At 36.3% G+C, this 20,549-nt stretch overlaps 1 protein-coding gene across 1 annotated transcript; it reads right to left on the bottom strand.

Moving 5' to 3' along the window:
* Positions 1-3,726: 3,726 nt before the first annotated feature.
* LOC127802890 (uncharacterized) lies at positions 3,727-18,466 on the bottom strand. Its single transcript, XM_052338968.1, has 5 exons — positions 18,214-18,466; positions 8,074-8,342; positions 7,122-7,227; positions 5,018-5,161; positions 3,727-4,536 (listed from the first exon to the last, which is right to left on the bottom strand). The coding sequence occupies exons 2-5, from the start codon at positions 8,328-8,330 to the stop codon at positions 4,270-4,272; spliced, it is 774 nt and encodes a 257-aa protein (XP_052194928.1). The 5' UTR covers positions 8,331-8,342; positions 18,214-18,466; the 3' UTR covers positions 3,727-4,269.
* Between the last annotated feature and the right edge of the window lie 2,083 nt (positions 18,467-20,549).

Here is a 20,549-nt window from a genome sequence, read left to right as displayed (position 1 = left end):
TGACTTATGCTAAGCAAGTTATGCTTCAATCTGTCAACAATTGGCACATTTTCAATAATGGTAGAATGAGCATTAATACCTATTTTCCAACACCAATTATTTTACCTTTGGCGTTATCCCCAAAAGTTCCTCCATCCTTTAGTTTGAGTTCAAAGAAATTGTTCGGATCTCCGATCATATGCCTTGAGCATCTGTTATCCAAGAACCATTTTAAATTCCATTGAGACTTTGATTTTTCTTGCAAACATTTCATGCACTTTTTTTTGGTACCCAAACCTTCTTTGGTCTTGCTTGATTAGCAAATTTCGTAAGCATGTTTTTAGGTACACATACTCTCTTAATTGATTTTCTTTTATATGGACATGAGTAGGCTTTATGCCCTTCTTCATGACAAGAGTAGCATGTACCTAAAATGACAATTTTTTTTTTTTTTGAGTTTTTGTCAAAACGTATTTCTAAAAAAATTTTGGTTAGGGATATAAAAATTATTTGTTTTATAATTATTTTGCTTATTTTTGACAAAATTCTTTTTCTCTTTTACTTGATTTTTCAAACTCTGATTTTCTTTTCAAGACTTCCATTCTTCAAAATAAGAGAAACACTTTCTATTTCAAAGTTTTCGATTTTTATTTTCATAGCATCATTTTCTTTTCTTAAAGAATTCATTTCATTTTTTAATGTAGCATTTTTTATAGAAACTTTTTCTAGTTTATCAAAAACATCATAAAAAGCATCAAAAAACTGCTCATATGTTAATTCTAAAGAATGAGTGTTTGATTTTATCTCATCCTCAAGAGCCATGAGAACTACACTTGTAGACTCATCTTGAGGTTCATCATCTTGCTCACTTTTCTCACTATCAAGCCATGCAGCCACCATTGCCTTCTTCTTCGATTTCTTGAGTAATGGGCATTTGGGCTTGATGTGGCCAGGCTTTTTGCATTCATAATAGATAACTGGCTCCTTCTTTTGAGATTGCTCCATCTTTTTTTTAGGCTTCTTTTAGAGGAGCTTTCTCTTCATCAACATGTTGTATTCTTGTGATGAGGGAAAGCTCATCATCCTCATCACTGTCATCTCTTTGCTCTTCCTCATCGATGGACTTCATTGCAATAGTTCTTTTCTTCTTGTTGTTATTGTCCTCTTGTTCCTCTTCCTTGAGCTCCATCTCATATGTTATGAAAGATCCCATCAGCTCATCAAGGGTAAAAGTTTTGAGATTCTTTGACTCTTGGATGACAGTGACTTTTGGCTTCCATTTCTTTAGCAAACACTTTAAAATTTTTCTAACAATTTCATGGTTATGATAAGTTTTGTCAAGAGATTTCAAATTATTAATAATATCAATAAATCTAGTAAACATTTCAGAAATAAACTCATTAGATTTCATCTTAAAGAGTTCATAACTATGAACAAGGATAACAATCCCAATTTCCTTTACTTGATTAGTCCCCTCATGTGTTACTTGCAACATATCCCATATTTTTCCTTAGTTGTGTCACGACCTAAGATTCTATTAAATTCAGTAGGTGAAAGTGCATAATATAAAATATTCATAGTTTTAGCATTGCTTTGTGCTTTCCTAGTATCTTCTTCATCAAAATCTTCCTTAGGTTTTGGAACTACTTTCCCATCTTCTATAGTGGTAAGCATTTCTATACCTTGAGTTATGATTTTCCATGCATCATAATCATTTGCTTGAATATAAATTTTCATTCTAGCTTTTCAATAGGTGTAGTTAGTGTCATTGAACAATAGAGGTCTATTTGTGACTAACATTTGGCTGTATCATTACCAATAATGGTTGTCATAGTGAAATATAGAAGACAAAGATCATAAAAAAGAGTAATAGACAACTAGAGTAAATTATAAACATGCTCTAATACTAATTGTTGCATAGAAAAATACCCAAGATGGTGATGAATTGAGTTTTTAAAAATTTACAATTTTAGCTCTTGTTGAAAACTCGTAATTTTTGTAATCTTAATAAAATGTGATTGAACAAGTATATGAAAATTTAAATCAATCAACCACAAGAAACAAGAGAATTTTTATAAAGATTCAACTCTGAAGGGCTTAGTCCTCTATCTCAAGGCTGAACTTGAGGTTCCACTAGGAAGAATAAACATTAACTTTTAATTGAAGTTAGAACCAACATACAATCAATTGCCTAAGCAAGAACCATTAGCACACTACTAGCAAATACAATCCCCTCATACAACAAGTGAGTAAAAATAACAAATTTACAATCAGAGATAATTTCAAATAAGTTACTAATAATTGATAATTCTATTAACCAGTATACTTCTAGCACTTGATTTTCTCACTCTTGTTTGAATGCTCTATCACCAGTTTGTTTTCTATATAGAAAGCCTTCAAACTTACCATTTATATAGGCGTCTTTAGATAATTCACTGTTACATAAAGGGGCAAAAGATAATTTTAAAATTTAAAAAATCTTCATTCTTTTTCAGTCTCCAACAACAACTGTAAGAATCTTGGTTAACACAACACATCAGAGAAAAATCATTGTGCAAAAACTTAATCTTGAAATGTTCGGGAGATAACCTGTTAACAAGATTAGTCATAAGTTTTTTAAGACAAAGAGTTAGACAATAAAAGCAGATATGCAAAAAATGAAGTCAAAATATCTTTTTTTTTTTCAAAAAGAGATTTTACCTTTTTACATAGAGAACATAAGAGATGATTTTAAAATACAAGATAAAAAATATTTTGTAAAAATATACATTTGAGCATGCAAAAAGAGATGTAGAAAACACAAAGCAGCAGAAATAACCATTGAACTTCAATTGACCTAAGACAATTCTGATCAACCAAAATTATCCAGTAGCCATTCACATAACTTCGGTCGAAGGTTAGGTCGACCTAAGACACAAGGCCAAACTTTCTAGCCAACTTTGGTCCACCGAAGAATAACTTCAATTGACCTAAATAATATACGATGAGAATAAATCATCTTGCCTCACTTCAGTCGACTTAGACTAACACATAAGTCAACTTAAGATATATAGACATGAAAAACATATTATTTACTTCACAAAAAGCTAATAAAATACTTTTATATCATAAAAATATTTTTGTTATCATCAAAATCTTATTTACTTACCTTTTAACTTTAATAAAAATTAATGTAATAATTAGACTCAATAGGAGCTCTACATTAAGCCTAAATGCATGTGTTTTTTAGTAAGATAGAACATCTATATGCATGATTAAAACTGTATTATTATATGTAGACATAAATAATAAGTTTAACCATAAAGAAAAAGACAAATATATATTCTAATATAAAAGGAAAATTCATTTTTTAGTGTTATCATACAGCAAAATTTTAAGTTTTAGGGGTGTTTTTTATTTTCCTAAAATGTCTTTCATGTGTTATGCTTTAAAATAAAATTAAAAAAAAAATCTCTTCCCCACCAGAACAAAATTAACTACTACAGACAAAATACTTCTCACTAAAAATTTAAATTAGATAATCAATTTATTTTATTTTATTTACTACCCCTCTAGTATACTGAACAGATAAATTTATACTTCCTCAGCTTCAATGTACCTGAAAGTCTAATGGAACTTAACCAATATACAAACTGTAACATTGGTACCATGTTTCAACCTCCATAAGAAATGAAGGCATCTTCAGAATTTCAAAGAAGAGAACTAACAAAAACATTCCCATCAAAATCAATCACTTGACCAGCAAGATTGAACTGCAAAGGCAAATTCACAAGTCCCAAAACTGCTAGTTTTAGATTGCTTTCTTTTTTTTTTTTTTGGCCTCTTTTTCACCTTAAAGCGATCCTACATATATTGAAATACAAAAGAAAGATACTGGATGTATCACAAAGATCGTACAATTAGTATTATCAAACATGAATCCTACTTGTTTGCCATCCAAAATTCACTGAATGGATTCTCACCATGGACAATCTCAATTCCGTAAAGGGCATGCAATCCAAATAAGAGTAAAATCAATCTTATTTAAATGAACCACTTATTCCATGACCTTAAGTTTGAGCAAGAAAGCAATCTCTCCCTTACTTCCTAGTTTTCTTTTTCCTTTCACATTTTGCCGGAGGAAAAATGCAGACGTCTGCTGATAGGCACTTGGGCAGTCCAAAATTCTCTTGCTTCAGTGGTAGAGTAGAAGAATTCTAGAATAGGGTTTTTAAATCTGACAACCAAATAATCATAATTACCAACTGAGATAGTCATGGAAGGATGCATTCCCCCCCAGATCAGCCCGATTTATCTTTTGGTTCCCTCCTTTCCGGGCGGTTGATGATCTTCCTCTCCAGGCAGGTCGTCATATTTAACCAGCATCCTCATCCTATCATGAACAGAAACACGGTTCCCCTCAACATTACTCTGTTCAAGTTGGTTTTCCACATGAGGTACTAGTTGTGAACCATCTGGAGGCAGAGTCCCATCTGTGTTCGCATTGTCCGTTCTTATGGGAGAAGCCGCCTGTTTATGCATCGTGTCTTGCCTGACATTTGGTTGCCTGAATTGCTTCTGGAAGGTGAGAAAAACAGAACCAATTATTATCCATTAATCAAGAGAAAAAAGCACGCAAAATGGGGTATCAATCTGTATGAAGCAAATTGCATGCCACAGAAAGCATATATCATGATTGACATAAATATAGCAAAACTTTAGCCAGCTAATGAGTGCAAGCAATTAGAAGTAAAAGACCAAAAAGCATGAATTTAAATTCAGTGCCCAGAACTTGAGTGTAAGCATCAATAAATAAATTTTGGTGTCTTAAATACCTCATTGACAAATAGTTGTAAAACAATTCCCCACACAGTATAAATCCTATGATTTTAATCAACTATTCCAGTAATGCAGCATAAGGTACCGTATGTAGAGAAAACAATATGCCTGTATCCAATGCCATATTTATGCAAGGCATTAAGGACCAAAAACTGTTCACTATGAACAAAGTGCAATCACTGGATGTGTAACTTCATATAGTTTGAGCATTCTAACACACCTCAAACTCCTTCCCCTTCTTCATTATCTCTTTATAAGCATTTGAGTCTCGTGTTTTTAGAATATTCCATAATATGCCACCACCATTTCTAAATCGTCGGCCATCAGCAGTCTTCTGACCTCCACATGCTTGAATTGCCTCCACCTACAGTACATCTACTGTTAACCCAAATAAAAATAAAAACCAATAGAAAATGGGAATCAATGCAAAATATTGCAAACTATGTGATGTTCAAGTAACCATATGTTAACATGTCTCCAACTACTTACCACAAGGGGAACATCTGCAAATAATGAAAATTTTAATATAATTTTCAAATAATATTAACCTATATACTTGAGATGTAATAAACTATCCACCATACATCTCACTAATAATCTATCCATCATTAAGTAATCAATATTTTTTTATGCAGCTAAACGGGCATAAATTTTATAGGAAGACTACACAAAGAATTGAACAAATTAAATGCATAATACAATTGCCAATATTATCACTGTGCAGCTCAACCTTCCTCTTTGGAAAAATGAATATACTATATTTGTATAGTATAACTATGAAGATATTTATCAAAAACGAAGTTCATCCATACACATGGAAAATGAAATGTATAGTGTGTCCAATACCATGCCCATGGCCCACCTGTTCTATGTCAGCAATTCCATGTCATTTCATCTTCCATCTCCCTGGTCCCATGTCTGTATTGAGCTACTTAGGATGACATATTGACTCCCTTCTCTTAAAAGATTTTTAGAATAGCAACAAATAAAATCACAAGACCCAGGGTCAGCAAGTAACTGAATTTAACAGTAAATGAACTTGAGCAAAAGAGAAAAGAAAATGAAAGAAAGAACTTGACACCCCACCTAATAGGCCAAATTGGCAGGCCCCTATGGCACCGTGTTAAAAAAACAAAAAAACAAACAAGCAAAGAAAATTTGGGCAAAATTAGTGGCTGCATTTCACTGTAAATAGAAACATATAAGCGCCCCCAGAATCATATGTTAATGTCGGAATAATGTTTAAAGTATCATTTCACGCCCCTCTTGGATACAAGCTTCTAAGATTCAAATTCTAATAAATGTACTAAATATCAGTTACTTCTTTTGTTTGTTTAATGAGGAATGCAGATGGTGAGTGATTTTTCATCAGAAATGGAGAGCTTTTCCTTTCCAATAGAAATTTATATACATATTTTGTTGTAAGGAGTGGATCTCTAGGAGTATACCAAGTTATGGAACTCTAAAAGAGAAGTTAAACCATTTGAATCAACCTACACCAAGAGATAACAACGAAGTAATTCAACCAGGGGATATAACAGCTCAGAGATGCACAAGAACGAAATCAATGAAGTGGCATCTGGAAGATGTATCTGCAAGGGTAGGCAAACAACATTGAGTATCAAAAATTAAAAAGTAGGTCCTTCTATAGAATGAATTATCATTTCTATACTTTGTGAAGATTACTTGAAAACCAAATCTCTCACCTTTAGTGTAAAACTAAATGCATTTCCATTACACTTGACCAAATGAAAGGGCAAATAATTTCTGAAAACTTCCAATTAGAGCACTAGTTGGAAAGCAAAGGATTGCATGGTCGACATGGTAGACTAAAGTGAATTCACTAGAGATGACGTATTCAAGCAGGATGGAAGCACGAGCTAAAGCCATGCAAAGATAACCAATCCCCTTAAATTTAAAATAAAGGAATCAGAAAAGCATATTGAGGCAAATAGGCAACTTAGCACCTAACAAGTTGGTTTATGCCTTGTGTGATGCTAACAAACATGAAGCTCTTTAAACACATCAAATCTAAGATCTGCTTAGTTATTATGCTAAGAATTTTTGCAACACATTTCAAATCAATTATGTTGCATATGTTAAAGAGTAAGAAAAGCGCTTTTGAGTCCGTTCAGCACGTTTTATAGTGATATATACAAACTTGATTATAAAAGATTTCTCCATATTCACTGTTTCATGCACAATTGTCATTTCTTATAATTTTACTGGTCAAAATCATACTAGCACTTCTATTTTCATTATGATTGTTGTTCCAGCATATTTGTCTAAAAATTTCTATTATACAACTATTACAAGAAAGATACCTCTTTGACAAGATCGCTCAAAGCAGATACACCCAGGCTACCCACTGCAGTGTACACCAGGTACGTTTTTCTCTCTTTCAAGCATCTACAAACATCTAAAACAAACCTGCAATGAATATAAAAAAGAACACAATCAGTCCCAAATTTTAAATTTCCTGACTCTTTTTCTTAGTTTAAATTCCCTCTAAACTTGTCAGAAGGGGAAATTCCTTTTCTGCATGAGAAGAAAAAAAAATTAAAATTAAAATGATTATTTCATTTGCCATATATTGCAATGAAACTAAAGCAACTGTATATAAAAGGTGAATCCAATATATCAATATAATTAACATAGTTCCTTTTTGAAAGTAATGCCTGCAGCAAGGCAGTTAAAGAATAGACTCGCTAACCAATGTGCAACAATGACTGTACCAGTTGGGAGTGAAATCATCCAATACAATAACAAAATGATGACATTCACAAGCCTTAATCCCACTAGGTGGGGTTGGCACAGTGAAATCATTCAATAAAAATGCCAAAATCAAATTGAAGATGAAAAAACAGACAACTAAATTCACAACATTACAAATGATTTAGCTTCAGATTGGCCCTAAACAGAAAAATAGAGAAGTTTTGGCATCCAGCCATAAATACTTAATTGAGGCTTTATAAAGTAGAAGAGAAGTTCCAAGTCATCCATACTGTTCTGGAAGTTCCCCTTAATTTGTTATTTCATGAATAAAACAATAACAAAAACTGTTTCATCAAACCAACATCCTGATCTATAATTTCTTTCAAGGTTTCTGGTACAAAAGTCCTAAATTGCAATGAAAAAATAACTGTTACTTGTTATAATCATACATCATGATCTATGATCTCTCCTACTAAAAACTCAGGGTGTAGACAAAACATTAAGACTAAAATATAACTATCACATGTAAAAATCATGGATAATCATTTCCAGAACAAAAACCTGTTAATATCCGTCACATTTTGCCCTGAACTGCCTTTCTTTCTTCTATTCTTCTTATTGCTCCTACGTCTGCGTTTGTTATTGCTAGATCCAGATTTCACTGCATTAGCATCTCCACCAATTTGTTTTCCCAATCCAATCTCTGGATCCTGCTCCACCAATTCTCCTTCTTCTACATCCATCATTTCCACATCTTGGACATCTTCAAAGTTATCCTCCTCAAATATGGCATCTAATATGCTCTCCCCTCTCTCCATGAACCAGATGAACTGCAGTGGGTTCAAGATGCACAAGTCATTTACAATCATATAAAAAAAGCAGCACATGAATAAGAAGCGTAACATGTAAAATATACACAAACCCACTATGACATTATTCTAAGATTAAGGCTATGTTTGGGAGAGATGATGTGGTAATGGAGTGGAATTCAATGGTACAAAAATGAATAGAAAATATTTTCTTCATTTTTGAGAGCGTTATGGAAAAGGATGGAATCAAAAATTATTAAACAAATGACAAATATACCTTCATGATTATAAAAAAAGTAGGTGTATAATTTTGAGGTCAGTTTTTTGTATATACAATACTAAAAGTTTGCCCTTATTTTCATTCCATCCAATCTCCCCCAAATTAGAGGAGACAAAAGTGAAGTTTTAAAGAAGAGATTGGATGGAAACTCTTTGCATCCAATCCCATTCCATTACATTATTAATGTTTCTCCCAAGCAATGGAAACCTCCCTAATTCCACTCCACATTGTTATGACCCCAAGGGTAATTTTGAAATATTTGCCCAGTAATAACTGTAGCCACATGGCCACTTATGTAGCAAGTTGTTAGAAGCGCTCCCCACGATTGAGATATGAACCAGTGGGAAGGGCCTATGTAAGGCCAATTGTTAAGAGGACGGGAGTTATCCAGAGAAATGAAAAAAAAAAAAAAAAAACCCTCTTTCTCTCTTGAATTCACTTCTTTCTCTCTTATTTCTCTCTTTTCCCTCCAAAACCCCCTTTTCTCCCCCTCTCTCTCTCATCTTCTAATTCAAGTCTCAACCGAGAGACTTGACATTTGGTATCAGAGCCGGCCATTCTCAACTATGATTCTGTCGGTGAACAGCTGTGATCTGATAGATCACAGTCAATGGTGATTGAATTGAGATCAGACCAAGAAGGTGGATTGAACGACTGAAGGCACTAGATTGAAACAACTAGAGAACCGCATGGAAGCGATGGAGTTTGGAATGTCCCAAACTCAGGAGGCAGTGTCTCAAAGTAGAGAGGAGGTGCAAGTGATTCGTGATGAATTGCGAGAGGATATGGCGACACCTAGGGATGGAGTTCCAAGAAAATTGGCAAAGGCATATGGAGACATTGGATCAACGAATCAGCAATGTGATCAGTATGTTGTCCGCACTCCCTTAATTCTGGTTGCCATTGGAATTCCCTCCCCAGTCAATTCTAGGGGCCGATACATTAGGTCAGGGAATCCTCCCTAGACCTTAGGGAGTAGCAGAGGCGAGAAATTCACATTACAAGGATACTAGTGACCAGGTGAGAGAATCCAATTCCCCTAGATCTAGCCAAGGGCCAATGTTGAGGCTAGAGATCCCTCTCTTTGAAGGATCCAAGCCATGTTGGTGGATCCATAGGTGTGAGAGGTTCTTTCAATATTACACCATTGTAAAGAATCACCCTTGCTACAACCTATCTAAACGATGTGGCTGATGACTGGTACCAAGGATGGTCCAGATCAACGGGTATAGGGGCAAGATGGATAGATTTTTCGTTTGGGGAAATGAATATGGCAGATGTGATAGAGAGTTTAACAAACTTAAACATGAAGGGTCAGTAATCGAATACCAAGAGAAGTTTAAAGAGTTAGAAGCATTAATGTGGAATGCTCAACCAACACTTATCGACCAGTACTTTGTATCTAGCTTCATTAGTGGCCTTAAGGATGAATTAAGGTCTATGGTAAAGATGATGATGCTTACAACGGTTAGGCAAGTAGCGAAGAAGGCTAGATTGCAAGAATTGACACTGGAGGCTATATTCAAAAGGAACAGAGCCATGTCAAAGCCAATTCTACCCCACAATTTACCCTGTAAGAGGAAATACTTGAGCCTTAATGGTTAGAGGAACTTCTGGAGGACCTATGACTAATCCACCCCATCTCAGGTTGACAACTATGGAGTAGAGATGATTGATGGGGTTGTGCTATCGGTGTGGGGAGAAGTATAGCCCTGGGCACCAATGCAAAAGGCAACTGTTGAACATGGAAGGAGTAGAAGAAGACAAGGTTGCAGGCCTGGTGGAGGAGGAGGAGGAGGAGAAGCAAGGGTGACAAACTCCATCCTGGAAGAAGAATCAGATCAGGAAGGTGGGGAAATTTCTTTTCATGCCCTAAAAGGGGGGCCAACAGGTAAGATCATTAAAGTATAAGGGCAGGGCAGGTGGGAAAGAACAGTCTGTTGGAGCTAATAGATAGAGGCAACAGTCACAGCTTCCTGAGTGAAGCTACTACCAAGGAACTAGGGTGCAAAATGACGGCTACAACTCCCCTATCCATGACTTTGGCCAATGGGAGTAAAATGTATAGCCATAACAAGTGTGAGGGATTATGTTGGTTGATGCAAAGGCATGAATTCCATGCTGACTTGAGGGTGTTAGAATTAGGGGGCTGTGACATAATGTTAGGAGTTGACTGGATGAAGACAATCATCCCTTTCACTTTTGATTTTAAAAACTTGGAAGTTACAGTAGAGATGGGGAACACAAGGCTCATTCTCAGGGGAATTCTAGAACAAGGGGAATGCAAGCTGATAAGAGAGAAAATTACAGGGATGGATGAACAGTAAGGGTGATCAGATGGCCCAAATGTACTCCATTCACACCTTAGAGTGGCATGGACCAAAATTCAGGAAAACAGAGGAGGATCTCAAAACGGGGGCAGCTTGGCCATGTTCCAATCCTCCACTAAGGTATCACTTCTTGATAACTTAAACTTACTATTACAAAAATTTCAAGATCTATTTGTTGAACCTCATACCTTACCACCTCAAAAAGCCCTAAACCATTCCATATTCCTCAAACCACACTTTGCCCCCGTGAACGTGAGAACATATCGATACTCTCCAATACAAAAGGTTGAGATTGAAAAACAAGTGGCTAACACTCTCTCTACCTCTATCATACAACCTAGTCAAAGCCCATTTGCATCCCTTGTTTTACTTGTGAAAAAGAAAGATGGAACCTGGAGATTTTGTGTTGATTATCGTCAACTCAATTACAACACCATCAAAAACAAATTCCTTATACCCCTTATTGAAGACCTTTTAGACAAATTATTTGGGGCCCAAATCTTTTCAAAATTAGACTAAAGTCCGGATATCATCAAATCCATATCCCTTTGATACACCCAAAATAGCCTTTCGGACTCACCAAGGGCTGTATAAATTTGTGGTGATGCCTTTTGGGCTCACAACTGCCCCACCAACTTTTCAGGTCTTAATGAACCAAGTGTTTCAGCCCTACCTAAGGAAATTTCCTAGTTTTCTTTGATGATATCCTTGTGTATGGCCAAAACTTTGATCAACACCTAACCCACTTAAGAACAACCTTTGCGCTCCTGAATTCTAATAAACTGTATGTTAAGCTATCAAAGTGCATATTCGCTGAAAAGAAGGAGGAATACCTAGGCCACATCATTTATGTGGAAGGGGTGAAGACTAATCCTAACAAGGTCATAGCTATGGTGGAGTGGCCTAGATCACAATCAGTACGAGAGTTAAGGGGGTTCCTTATCCTGACCGGCTACTACAAAAAGTTTGTATAAAAGTACGGGCTCATTAGTAAGCCCCTTACATCACTCCTTAAAAAGGATAGTTTCCAGTGGAATCCCCGAGCAGAGGCAGCTTTTGTGACACTTAAGAAGGCCATGACAGAGGCTCCAGTCCTAGCCCTTCCAGACTTCTCTAAACCCTTTGTGGTGGAGACAAGCGCATGTGAAAAAGGGATAAGGGCGATGTTGATGCAGGAGAGAAGACCCTTGACATACATTAGCCAGGCATTAGCTCCCCGACACTTAGGGAAGTGTATATGATACGAAGCTTTTGGCAGTACTGGGGGCTATTGTGAAGTGGAGACATTACTTAGAGGCTAGCCCTTTTATAATTAAGATAGACCATAAGAGTTTGCAATTTTTGTCCCAGCAAAGATTGCATACTCAATTGCAGAGGAAAAGAGTTTCGAAGTTGATGGGGTTGGATTACACCATTGTAAATTGATGCGGTCACCAATGAAGACCAGGCCCAAGGCCGACCCGATCACGTCGGAACAATATTTTAATACTTTTTAAGTTTTAAAATTCTATTTGAATTAAGATTTTACTTTATGTTTCTACTTGATTTAGAATTCTATTTCATGTTTGATTAGAGTTTTATTTTTATTAGGATTCTAGTTGAATTTTACTTAGGATTTATTTTTATTAGGATTCTAGTTGAATTTTACTTAAGATTTATTTTTATTAGGATTCTAGTTGACTTTTACTTAGGATTTATTTCTATTAGGATTCTAGTTGGATTTTAGTTACAAATATTAGATGGATTTGGATTAGCCAAACATTATAAATATACTTAGAAGTTAGGGGTTGTAATCAAGTTTTTCTCAATACAAATTTTAGCAACCTATTTGGGTTTTCTTTCAAGGGTTTATTTTGGTGTGTTTTCTTCACACACGCGCTACACGCTGCATCATAAATCGCAGAAGAAAGGGAAATGTGGTGGCCGATGCCTTATCAAAGAAGGAGGAGAATGGTCAATGTCAAGCAATCTCTGATGTAGTTCCAGAATGGGTAAAAGAGGTGGCAGGAAGTTATGACCAAACACCATAGGTCAAGGAATTAATGGCACAGCTTGCAGTGCAGCCATCAAGAACTTCAAGGTATACTCTTTCTAACAAGCTAGTAAGATTCAAAGGGAGGTTGGTGATGATGGACCATTGAAGGAAAGGATCATAGCTACCCTACACGGGTCCCTAGTGGGAGGCCATTCAAGGATCCAGGCAACCTACCACAAGGTGAGACAATTATTTTTTTGTCCAAGGTAGAAAAAGGAAGTAATAGACTTTGTTTTGTCATGTGTGACTTGCCAAAGATGTAAACATGAGAATGTGGCTTATCCCGGACTCTTACAACCCTTGGCTATTCCAAAACAGGCTTGGAAGGGTGTGTCCATGAACTTTATAGAAGGGCTTCCCAAATCAAATGGTAGAGATGTAGTGCTGGTAGTGGTGGATAGGCTGACTAAGTTAGCACACTTTATTAGTCTAACCCATCCCTTTACAGCACAAGAGGTTGCAAGGGTGTTTATCGATGCAGTGGTAAGGCTTTATGGAGTGCCTAAGTCAATTGTCTCAAATAAGGCCAAGATTTCTACAATCATATTTTGGCAAGAGTTGTTTAAGAGCTTGGGGGTCAAATTGCACATATCTACAACATAACACCCCCAAACAGATGGACAAACAGAGAATTAACCAACGTTTGGAGGCCTACTTGAGATGCATGTGCTACACTAAGCCTAAGAGTTGGCATCGATGGTTATCCTTAGCCCAGTGGTGGTACAATTCTAGCCACCACAGTGCCATTAATCGAAGCCCTTTCAAAGCAGTGTTTGGGTATAAGCCCCCACTGATCCCAGCCCTATCAAGTGCTGTAGCTACCATGGCCACAGTGGAACAATACCTACAGCAGAGGCAAGAGGTGTTGAAGATACTTAAGAGGGAGCTAAATACGACTCAGAACCGGATGAAACAGAGTACAGATAAAAGGAGTGACAAATCCTTTGAAGTGGGGGACTGGGTCTTTCTGAGGGTGAAAAAGTTCTTACAGCAACCCTTTACAGCCACTTCTACATCTAAGCTAAGCCCCAAATACTTTGGACCCTATGTAATAGAGTTAAAGGTGGGAAATGTTGCCTATAAGCTGAGGTTACCAGATGGAGTTAACATACATCTGGTGTTTCATGTATTCCTATTGAAGAAGTCCATTGAGCCGCATGCTACAGTCAGCCCAAACTTACCCAACATGAATGAAGAGGAAGGAGTGGTGGAGCCTTAGGCCCATACTGGACAAAAGGGTGATCTATCAAGGTTCAGTGCCCCTAACTCGGGTGCTAGTTAGGTGGTCTCAAAAGGATTCTAATCACACAACTTGGGAATACTTACCTGAGTTGATCACTCAGTTTCCACGAGCTACTAGATTATTTTAGATTCTTGAGGACAAGAATGATTTCTAGGGGCGGGGAATGTTATGACCCCAAAGGTAATTTTGAAATATTTTCCTTGTAATAACTGTACTCACATGGCCACTTGTGTAGTAAGTTGTTAGAAGCACTCCCCACAGTTGAGATATGAATCAGTGGGAAGGGCCTATATAAGGCCAATTGTTAGAGGACGGGAGAAATGAAAAAAAAAAAAAACTCTTTCCCTATTGAATTTACTTCTTTCTCTCTTTTCCCTCCAAAACTCTCCTCTCTCTCTCGAATCTTCTAATTCAAGTCTCAACTGAGAGACTTAACACAAACCACTCTCCCTAACACACTTTTAAAAAGCCCATAAAACCATAGCAATAATACACAAATAGATTGATCTAATTATGTAATTGTAAATGGAATCCTCGGGAAAATATGAACTAACTTAATATGTGGATTAGTTAGTGCATGCTATGACCCCAAGGATATAACAGTAAGTATAGTAGATGAAGTAAATATAGTAGTTAGCAGTAGTTATTTTGGTATTCTAGTTGTTGTATTTTCTGTTTTATTCTATAACATAATTACCAACATAGGAGAAGTAGCTTTATATGGCTACCAGAGCTGTAAAGAAGGGATTATGTGAAATCAAATTCAGACTTCTGATTTTCTCTCTCCAAGTTCTCTCCCTCTCGAAGCCAACTGCTCTTCCCTCCCTCAGCTTCTCTTCTTCTCTTCTCTTCTCTCTCTCTCCTTCTGAGTTCTATCTCTCTCACCTCCTCTGATTTCCCTCTCAATTCTCTGTTTTCTCTCTCAAATATGTCTATTATCTCTCTCTTTTTGTTCTAACTTTCTCGATTTCTTCCAATTTTCATTCTAAACCATAGGTTCATGACAAATGGTATCAGAGCCAACGATTCTTAGCTGTGATTCTAGAAGTTTTAGGCTTTTAGCAATTGACCAAGGTGATGCAGATTCAGGTGATTTTTAGCTTTAATTCTAGCAATTCAAAGCAGCAGAGACATTTGATTTGCAGCTATTGATAGGTGATTCCTAGCAGTAATTCCAACCTAACTTGAAGACATCAAAGACAAATCGTAACCAAGCAGAGTAGCTGATTCTTTGAAGGCAAAGCAGAGTAAAGCAATTCTTGGCTAACATTCAGGGGCATCTTAGCAGCGATTCGGTGAAGCTAATTCAGCAGGTAGTATCAGGAGGCTGTAACGGAACTGATCGAGTCACAGGAGGTTGATTCATGGCTATTAATTGAGGCAGATCCAGGCAATTCCCAGGATTGTTTTCAGAGACAGATCCAATCAATTCTCTGATTCCTGGAGGCTGTTAATCAATCCTTTATTTTCGAGGCTACTGAATTCTGAATTAGGCGAATAGCTGGAGGCAGTTTCATAGGCGATTGCTGATTTCTATATTTCCACAAATTGATTCAAGCAGATTCAAGATTACTGAATCTAGATCTAGGCAACTGTTAGCAGTAATTCAGAGAAGTTTCAGGAGTGAGCAATGGACACAAGACACAAAGAAACATGCACTAACCTCACCCAAAAGCTGGACAAAATCATGATTATGGTGGCCAAACGGTTTCACGTTAGTCTTCCAACTGAATTACTTTCTAATGAGTGTTCGAATCCAATTATTCAAAGAAAGAGACCAGTGCCAATGACAGTTGGAGATCCATACACTACTTGTCCGTGGAATCAGGTTCCATTGATAAAGGAAACATCTAAATTTACTGAATGTTCAATTATATCAGTTGGAATCATTCCTCAAGACTCATGGATTGCAGGAATCTGAGGAACAATTTGCAGCAAACCAGTCGGTTGCAACTCAAGACTCTGGCGATGAAGAGACCTTTCCTACATCTGATGAGTTGTGTTGCCCTAGGCATCCATTCTAGGCAGGATCAAGTCTTTCACGCTCCATATTTAGACAAAGAAGTTTTAATTAGGCAATTTGAACCCAAACAATCTTATCATGGCTCCAAAAAAACTGGTCGTAAAGCTGATGAGGTCCTAAGACTAGGAATGATAGTTGCAGGAAATGAGAAAAGACCTGAATTGGATCAGGCCATGTAGGATCACAAAAAGGGAATGGTAGTTGCCAGAGAAGTTATTGAGGCTCCACTAGAGAAGAAATCTGTTGAAAGTGAATCTCTGATGTTTGCCAGCAAACAGGAAGAAAAACGTGCTTTAAAAGCACTAGTGTCTATTGACTACAAGAGAGGGAAGTTATTGTAACGAATGAGAATTGATGTGGCACTATGAGTAATAGAGGAAGGCAGTTTGCCTGTTTGAAATTTTTCTACTGCCACTGAGGATTTAGCTAGACAATCCTCTAGGCTCCAACAACCAACATCAGAGGTTTCAGCTGCTAACTATGACAGACAGGAAGTGGGAGATCATGCCAGTAATCTTGCTTCAAAAATCAGTAAAAATTTAAGAAATTTATTAAAGGCACTTGGCATGGATATATTAACAGGTTTTGACACCAAACTAGGTCCTCAGACCATGAATTCAGTGAAGTTACTTCTATTGAAGTTCTGGATCAACTTATGCCTGGATTTGATCTTGAGAACATAAGAGAGAAGAGGAATAAGCCTAGAAGGAGAAAGAAAGAAAGAAAGAAGGATAAACCAAATAGTAAAAGCAGGGATTGGATGAAGAAAACAATGGTTTAGTTGCTATAATTTCTTGGGGACAAGAAATCTATCAAGAAGAGGAGAAAAAAAGGATATAACAGTAAATCTAATAGATGAAGTAAATATAGTAGTTATCTTGGTATGTTAATTGTTGTATTTTATGTTTTACTCTGTAATAGAATTACCTACATAAGAGAAGTAGCTATATAAAGCTACCAGAGCTATAAAGAAGGGATTATGTGAAATATATCAAATTCAGACTTCTGATTTTCTCTCTCCAAGTTCTCTCCTCGGATCTGACTGCTCTTCCCTCCCTCATCTTCTCTTCTTCTCTTTCTCCTTCCAAGTTTTATCTCTCTCGTCTCCTCTAATTTCCCTCTCAATTCTCTATTCTCTCTCTCAATTTTGTCTGTTATCTCTCACTTTTTGTTCTAACTTCCTCTATTTCTTCCAATTTCCATTCTAAACCCTAGGTTCATGACAGTGCAAAAATGCAGGGAATAACTCAGTGTGCTGCATAAGTTCCAGGATGGAACAGTATAGGGGCATAAAATATTTGTTGAATTAGAATCCAAAATCAAAGGACCTCCATATCCATAATGACCAATGGTGGTTGTTATACAAGTAACACTAAAAACTCTAAATACACAGAACATCCACAGAAATACACTAAATATGCCTGAAGACATGAAAAACTAACAGAAAAACAAGCATAGGAAATCCAGCCTAAAAGTTCTTTTGTTTTCCCACCAACCCAATTTCAGAATATTCTTTTCTGCCTTCTCTAGTGTCATTTTCACTATCAAACTTTTGCAATGCTTGTGAGAACAACAATGTTGTTTTTTATCCAAAACCAGCTGGAAATTGACAAAACCAAAACCAAAACTTTCTTGGACCTTCGGCTATGCCAAATCTGAGAATAGCTCTTCGACCTTCTACTGTAAGCACACTACACAACCCAAGAAGAAAAACAGGGTTACACACAAGAGAGTAAAGAAGCCTCAGGTCGTGCGCAACAGTGATTCCAATGATCGAAACAGGCCATCCACAACAGATTCCGACGAACGAAACCGGCCTCGAACTTGCCTTGGCCTTTTGACCCACATACCCAAAAATCAAAAGGATCTAATGGTTGAATCTTAGTATATCTAGATTTTAATTTTCAAAGAACCCTTTTGTCCGTGTACATAGATATGTATATATGTAGAACGAAAATTGAAGGGTCGCCGAAAATCTTACCAATGGTCGGACACGAAGAATATGGTAGAACGACGATGGTCGAAAACACTAAGGATGACGCAGATGGCAATGGCAGCCTGATATCAAAGGAAGATGCAAGGACAAAGAGATGGTAATGCGAGCCGTGGTGGTGCTTGGTGGTTCTCGAAGGAAAGGAGACGAATGAAGATGGTGGGCGGGGCTAGTTGTGGCCAACGCCAATAAGGGAGCAAGAGATTTGGGAGAAAGAGCGAGAATGAGAGGCTGCTTGGCTTGCCCCTTTTTTTTTCTACCCTGTAAGGTTAAAAGTTAGATAGCATTTAAATTAATAATATGTTTGAATAAATATATTTTAAATTATTATTTATATAATTATGTATTTAATTAAAAAATTTTGATAAATTATCAAAATTTAACAAAAAGATTAAAATAGATATATTACTGAATAATATAAATAAAAATTATAAGAAATTAATTTTAAATAAAAATAAATTATTAGTTAATGTTCAACTAATAAAATTGTTATAATTACTCATTAATAAATTATACATAATTATCAAAAAAATACATTAATATAATATATATGTTAAATATATATATACAGAGATAGCAATCAATGGAGGAAATAGCGAATGATGGAGGCATGGGCAGCAGATGACAGCGACGAACATAGAAGAGGCAGCCAATGGGGATGGGTTTAGAGGTGATAGCCAACAACGACAGACGAAGCTAGCAAGAGGCAACAATGGCAATAGAGGAGGTGGTAACAAAGAAGGCAAAGAAATAAAGGAGATGGGCAGAAGTTGAAAATTAGGAAGTTGATTGAGGGAAAATTTGTCATTTAATTGGTTAACAAAATAAGCTATTAAGAGCTTATTTGAAAAATATGGGAGAGCAACTTATTGAAAATGCTATTAAAACAACTTATAAGTTTGGTAGTGTTTAAGCTCTTGAAGTTTTAACAAACGCGAAACTAAATAAATTTGGTAGGTTATAAGCTAAAAGAAAAGTTTATAAACAGTCAAAATAGACACCAAACACCTCATGAGCAACTAGGGTTTGGGGAGCTAAAGGGTCTTCTAGCATTATATCTTGACACAGTTGGGTTGGGTCAAGCGATCAGACATGGGTCGCCCAAATCCGTCTGCTTCTTTTCCTTTTCTCTTATTTTTTCTTTCTAATTATTACTTATTTTCTTATTTATTATTATTATTTTATTATATTCATATATACTTTTTTCCTTCAGTTTTAACACTCGTAATGGTCAATAGCACATCTAGCCATGCCCACACTACATCATGACATAACTAATAACATAACCTTCATTTTTTTCCATTGAGGAAAACCTATTCTTAAATAGTATACACCGAAAAAACTCACCAAACACACATTAACACGCATAAATTTGTGTATGGTCACCCCAATAAAGTTTGACCCTAATTACACGAGAGGCGTTTGTATCACTAGAAGTGAGGTTTTTATTTAACGTATGAATTTGTTTTCCCTCATTAAGACTTATCTAGCATTAGACTCCACCTAATGAAATGACTAAATTTTTATTCTTCTTCTTAGGCGAGTTATCTAGATCCAAGAGGAAGCTTTATTTATTAAAATTCACTAGTTTGATGCATAGGATATCTACGAGATTGAAATTATCAAATAACCACCAAAGGGTTCATTATAATTAAACCTTTTCAACTATCATCAATTTTCTCTTAACAACCTCACCTATAATGCCTTACACCATAAAAAAAAATAAAAATTGATAATTATACACCATTATTTGGGATTAGCACCAGTACGCGGTCTCCCGCCGCTCATGCCCTCTATTTTAGCATAAGAGATAAATCGCAGACAGGTCTTTGGCCCTTGACTAGGTCGAGTATCGAACTCGTGACCTACTGATACTAACTCTAGCATATTACTTGCTCGTCACTTAACCTATGTACTGAGGGCATTGTACACTATTATTTGTCTCTTACATAATCACATGTTCTTTTGAGCTAATATGCAAGATTGCCACATCATCATGGTTGCCATCAAGTCAACCATTCTAATTTTGTCTTCAATAGTCATGGCTATAACCCTTCAGATATACATTAAGTAAATTGATTGACACACACAATACACCTCTCCATAACTAATGCCAAATTTTTCCATCACCAATCAACAATGGGCTTTCCACTTTGTTATCGTGGGTAAAACACTTCTTCTCTGTTACAATCAATACCCCATACCTTGACCCTGCCCAAATAAGAAACGGATCTTAAATCTCATCTCCAAACCTACCCATGCTCCTTATTTGTTCTTAGTAATGCATTCAAATACAATCAATTAATAATGCATGGCTAGTTATC

Source organism: Diospyros lotus, chromosome 5 (assembly GCF_014633365.1).
Source record: "Diospyros lotus cultivar Yz01 chromosome 5, ASM1463336v1, whole genome shotgun sequence".
In the NCBI taxonomy this organism is placed as follows: domain Eukaryota; kingdom Viridiplantae; phylum Streptophyta; class Magnoliopsida; order Ericales; family Ebenaceae; genus Diospyros; species Diospyros lotus.
The sequence above is the reverse complement of the archived record's forward strand: the minus strand, read 5'-3'. Positions and strand labels throughout refer to the sequence as shown.

Excerpts from the sequence above, each read along its gene's own strand:
- LOC127802890 (XM_052338968.1), bottom strand. The coding sequence starts at position 8,330 with ATGGAGAGAGGGGAGAGCATATTAGATGCCATATTTGAGGAGGATAAC. Across the intron at positions 5,162-7,121 it reads TGAGCGATCTTGTCAAAGAG|GTGGAGGCAATTCAAGCATG; the intron begins GTATCTTTCTTG and ends GATGTACTGTAG. Across the intron at positions 4,537-5,017 it reads AGAAGGGGAAGGAGTTTGAG|AAGCAATTCAGGCAACCAAA; the intron begins GTGTGTTAGAAT and ends CTCACCTTCCAG.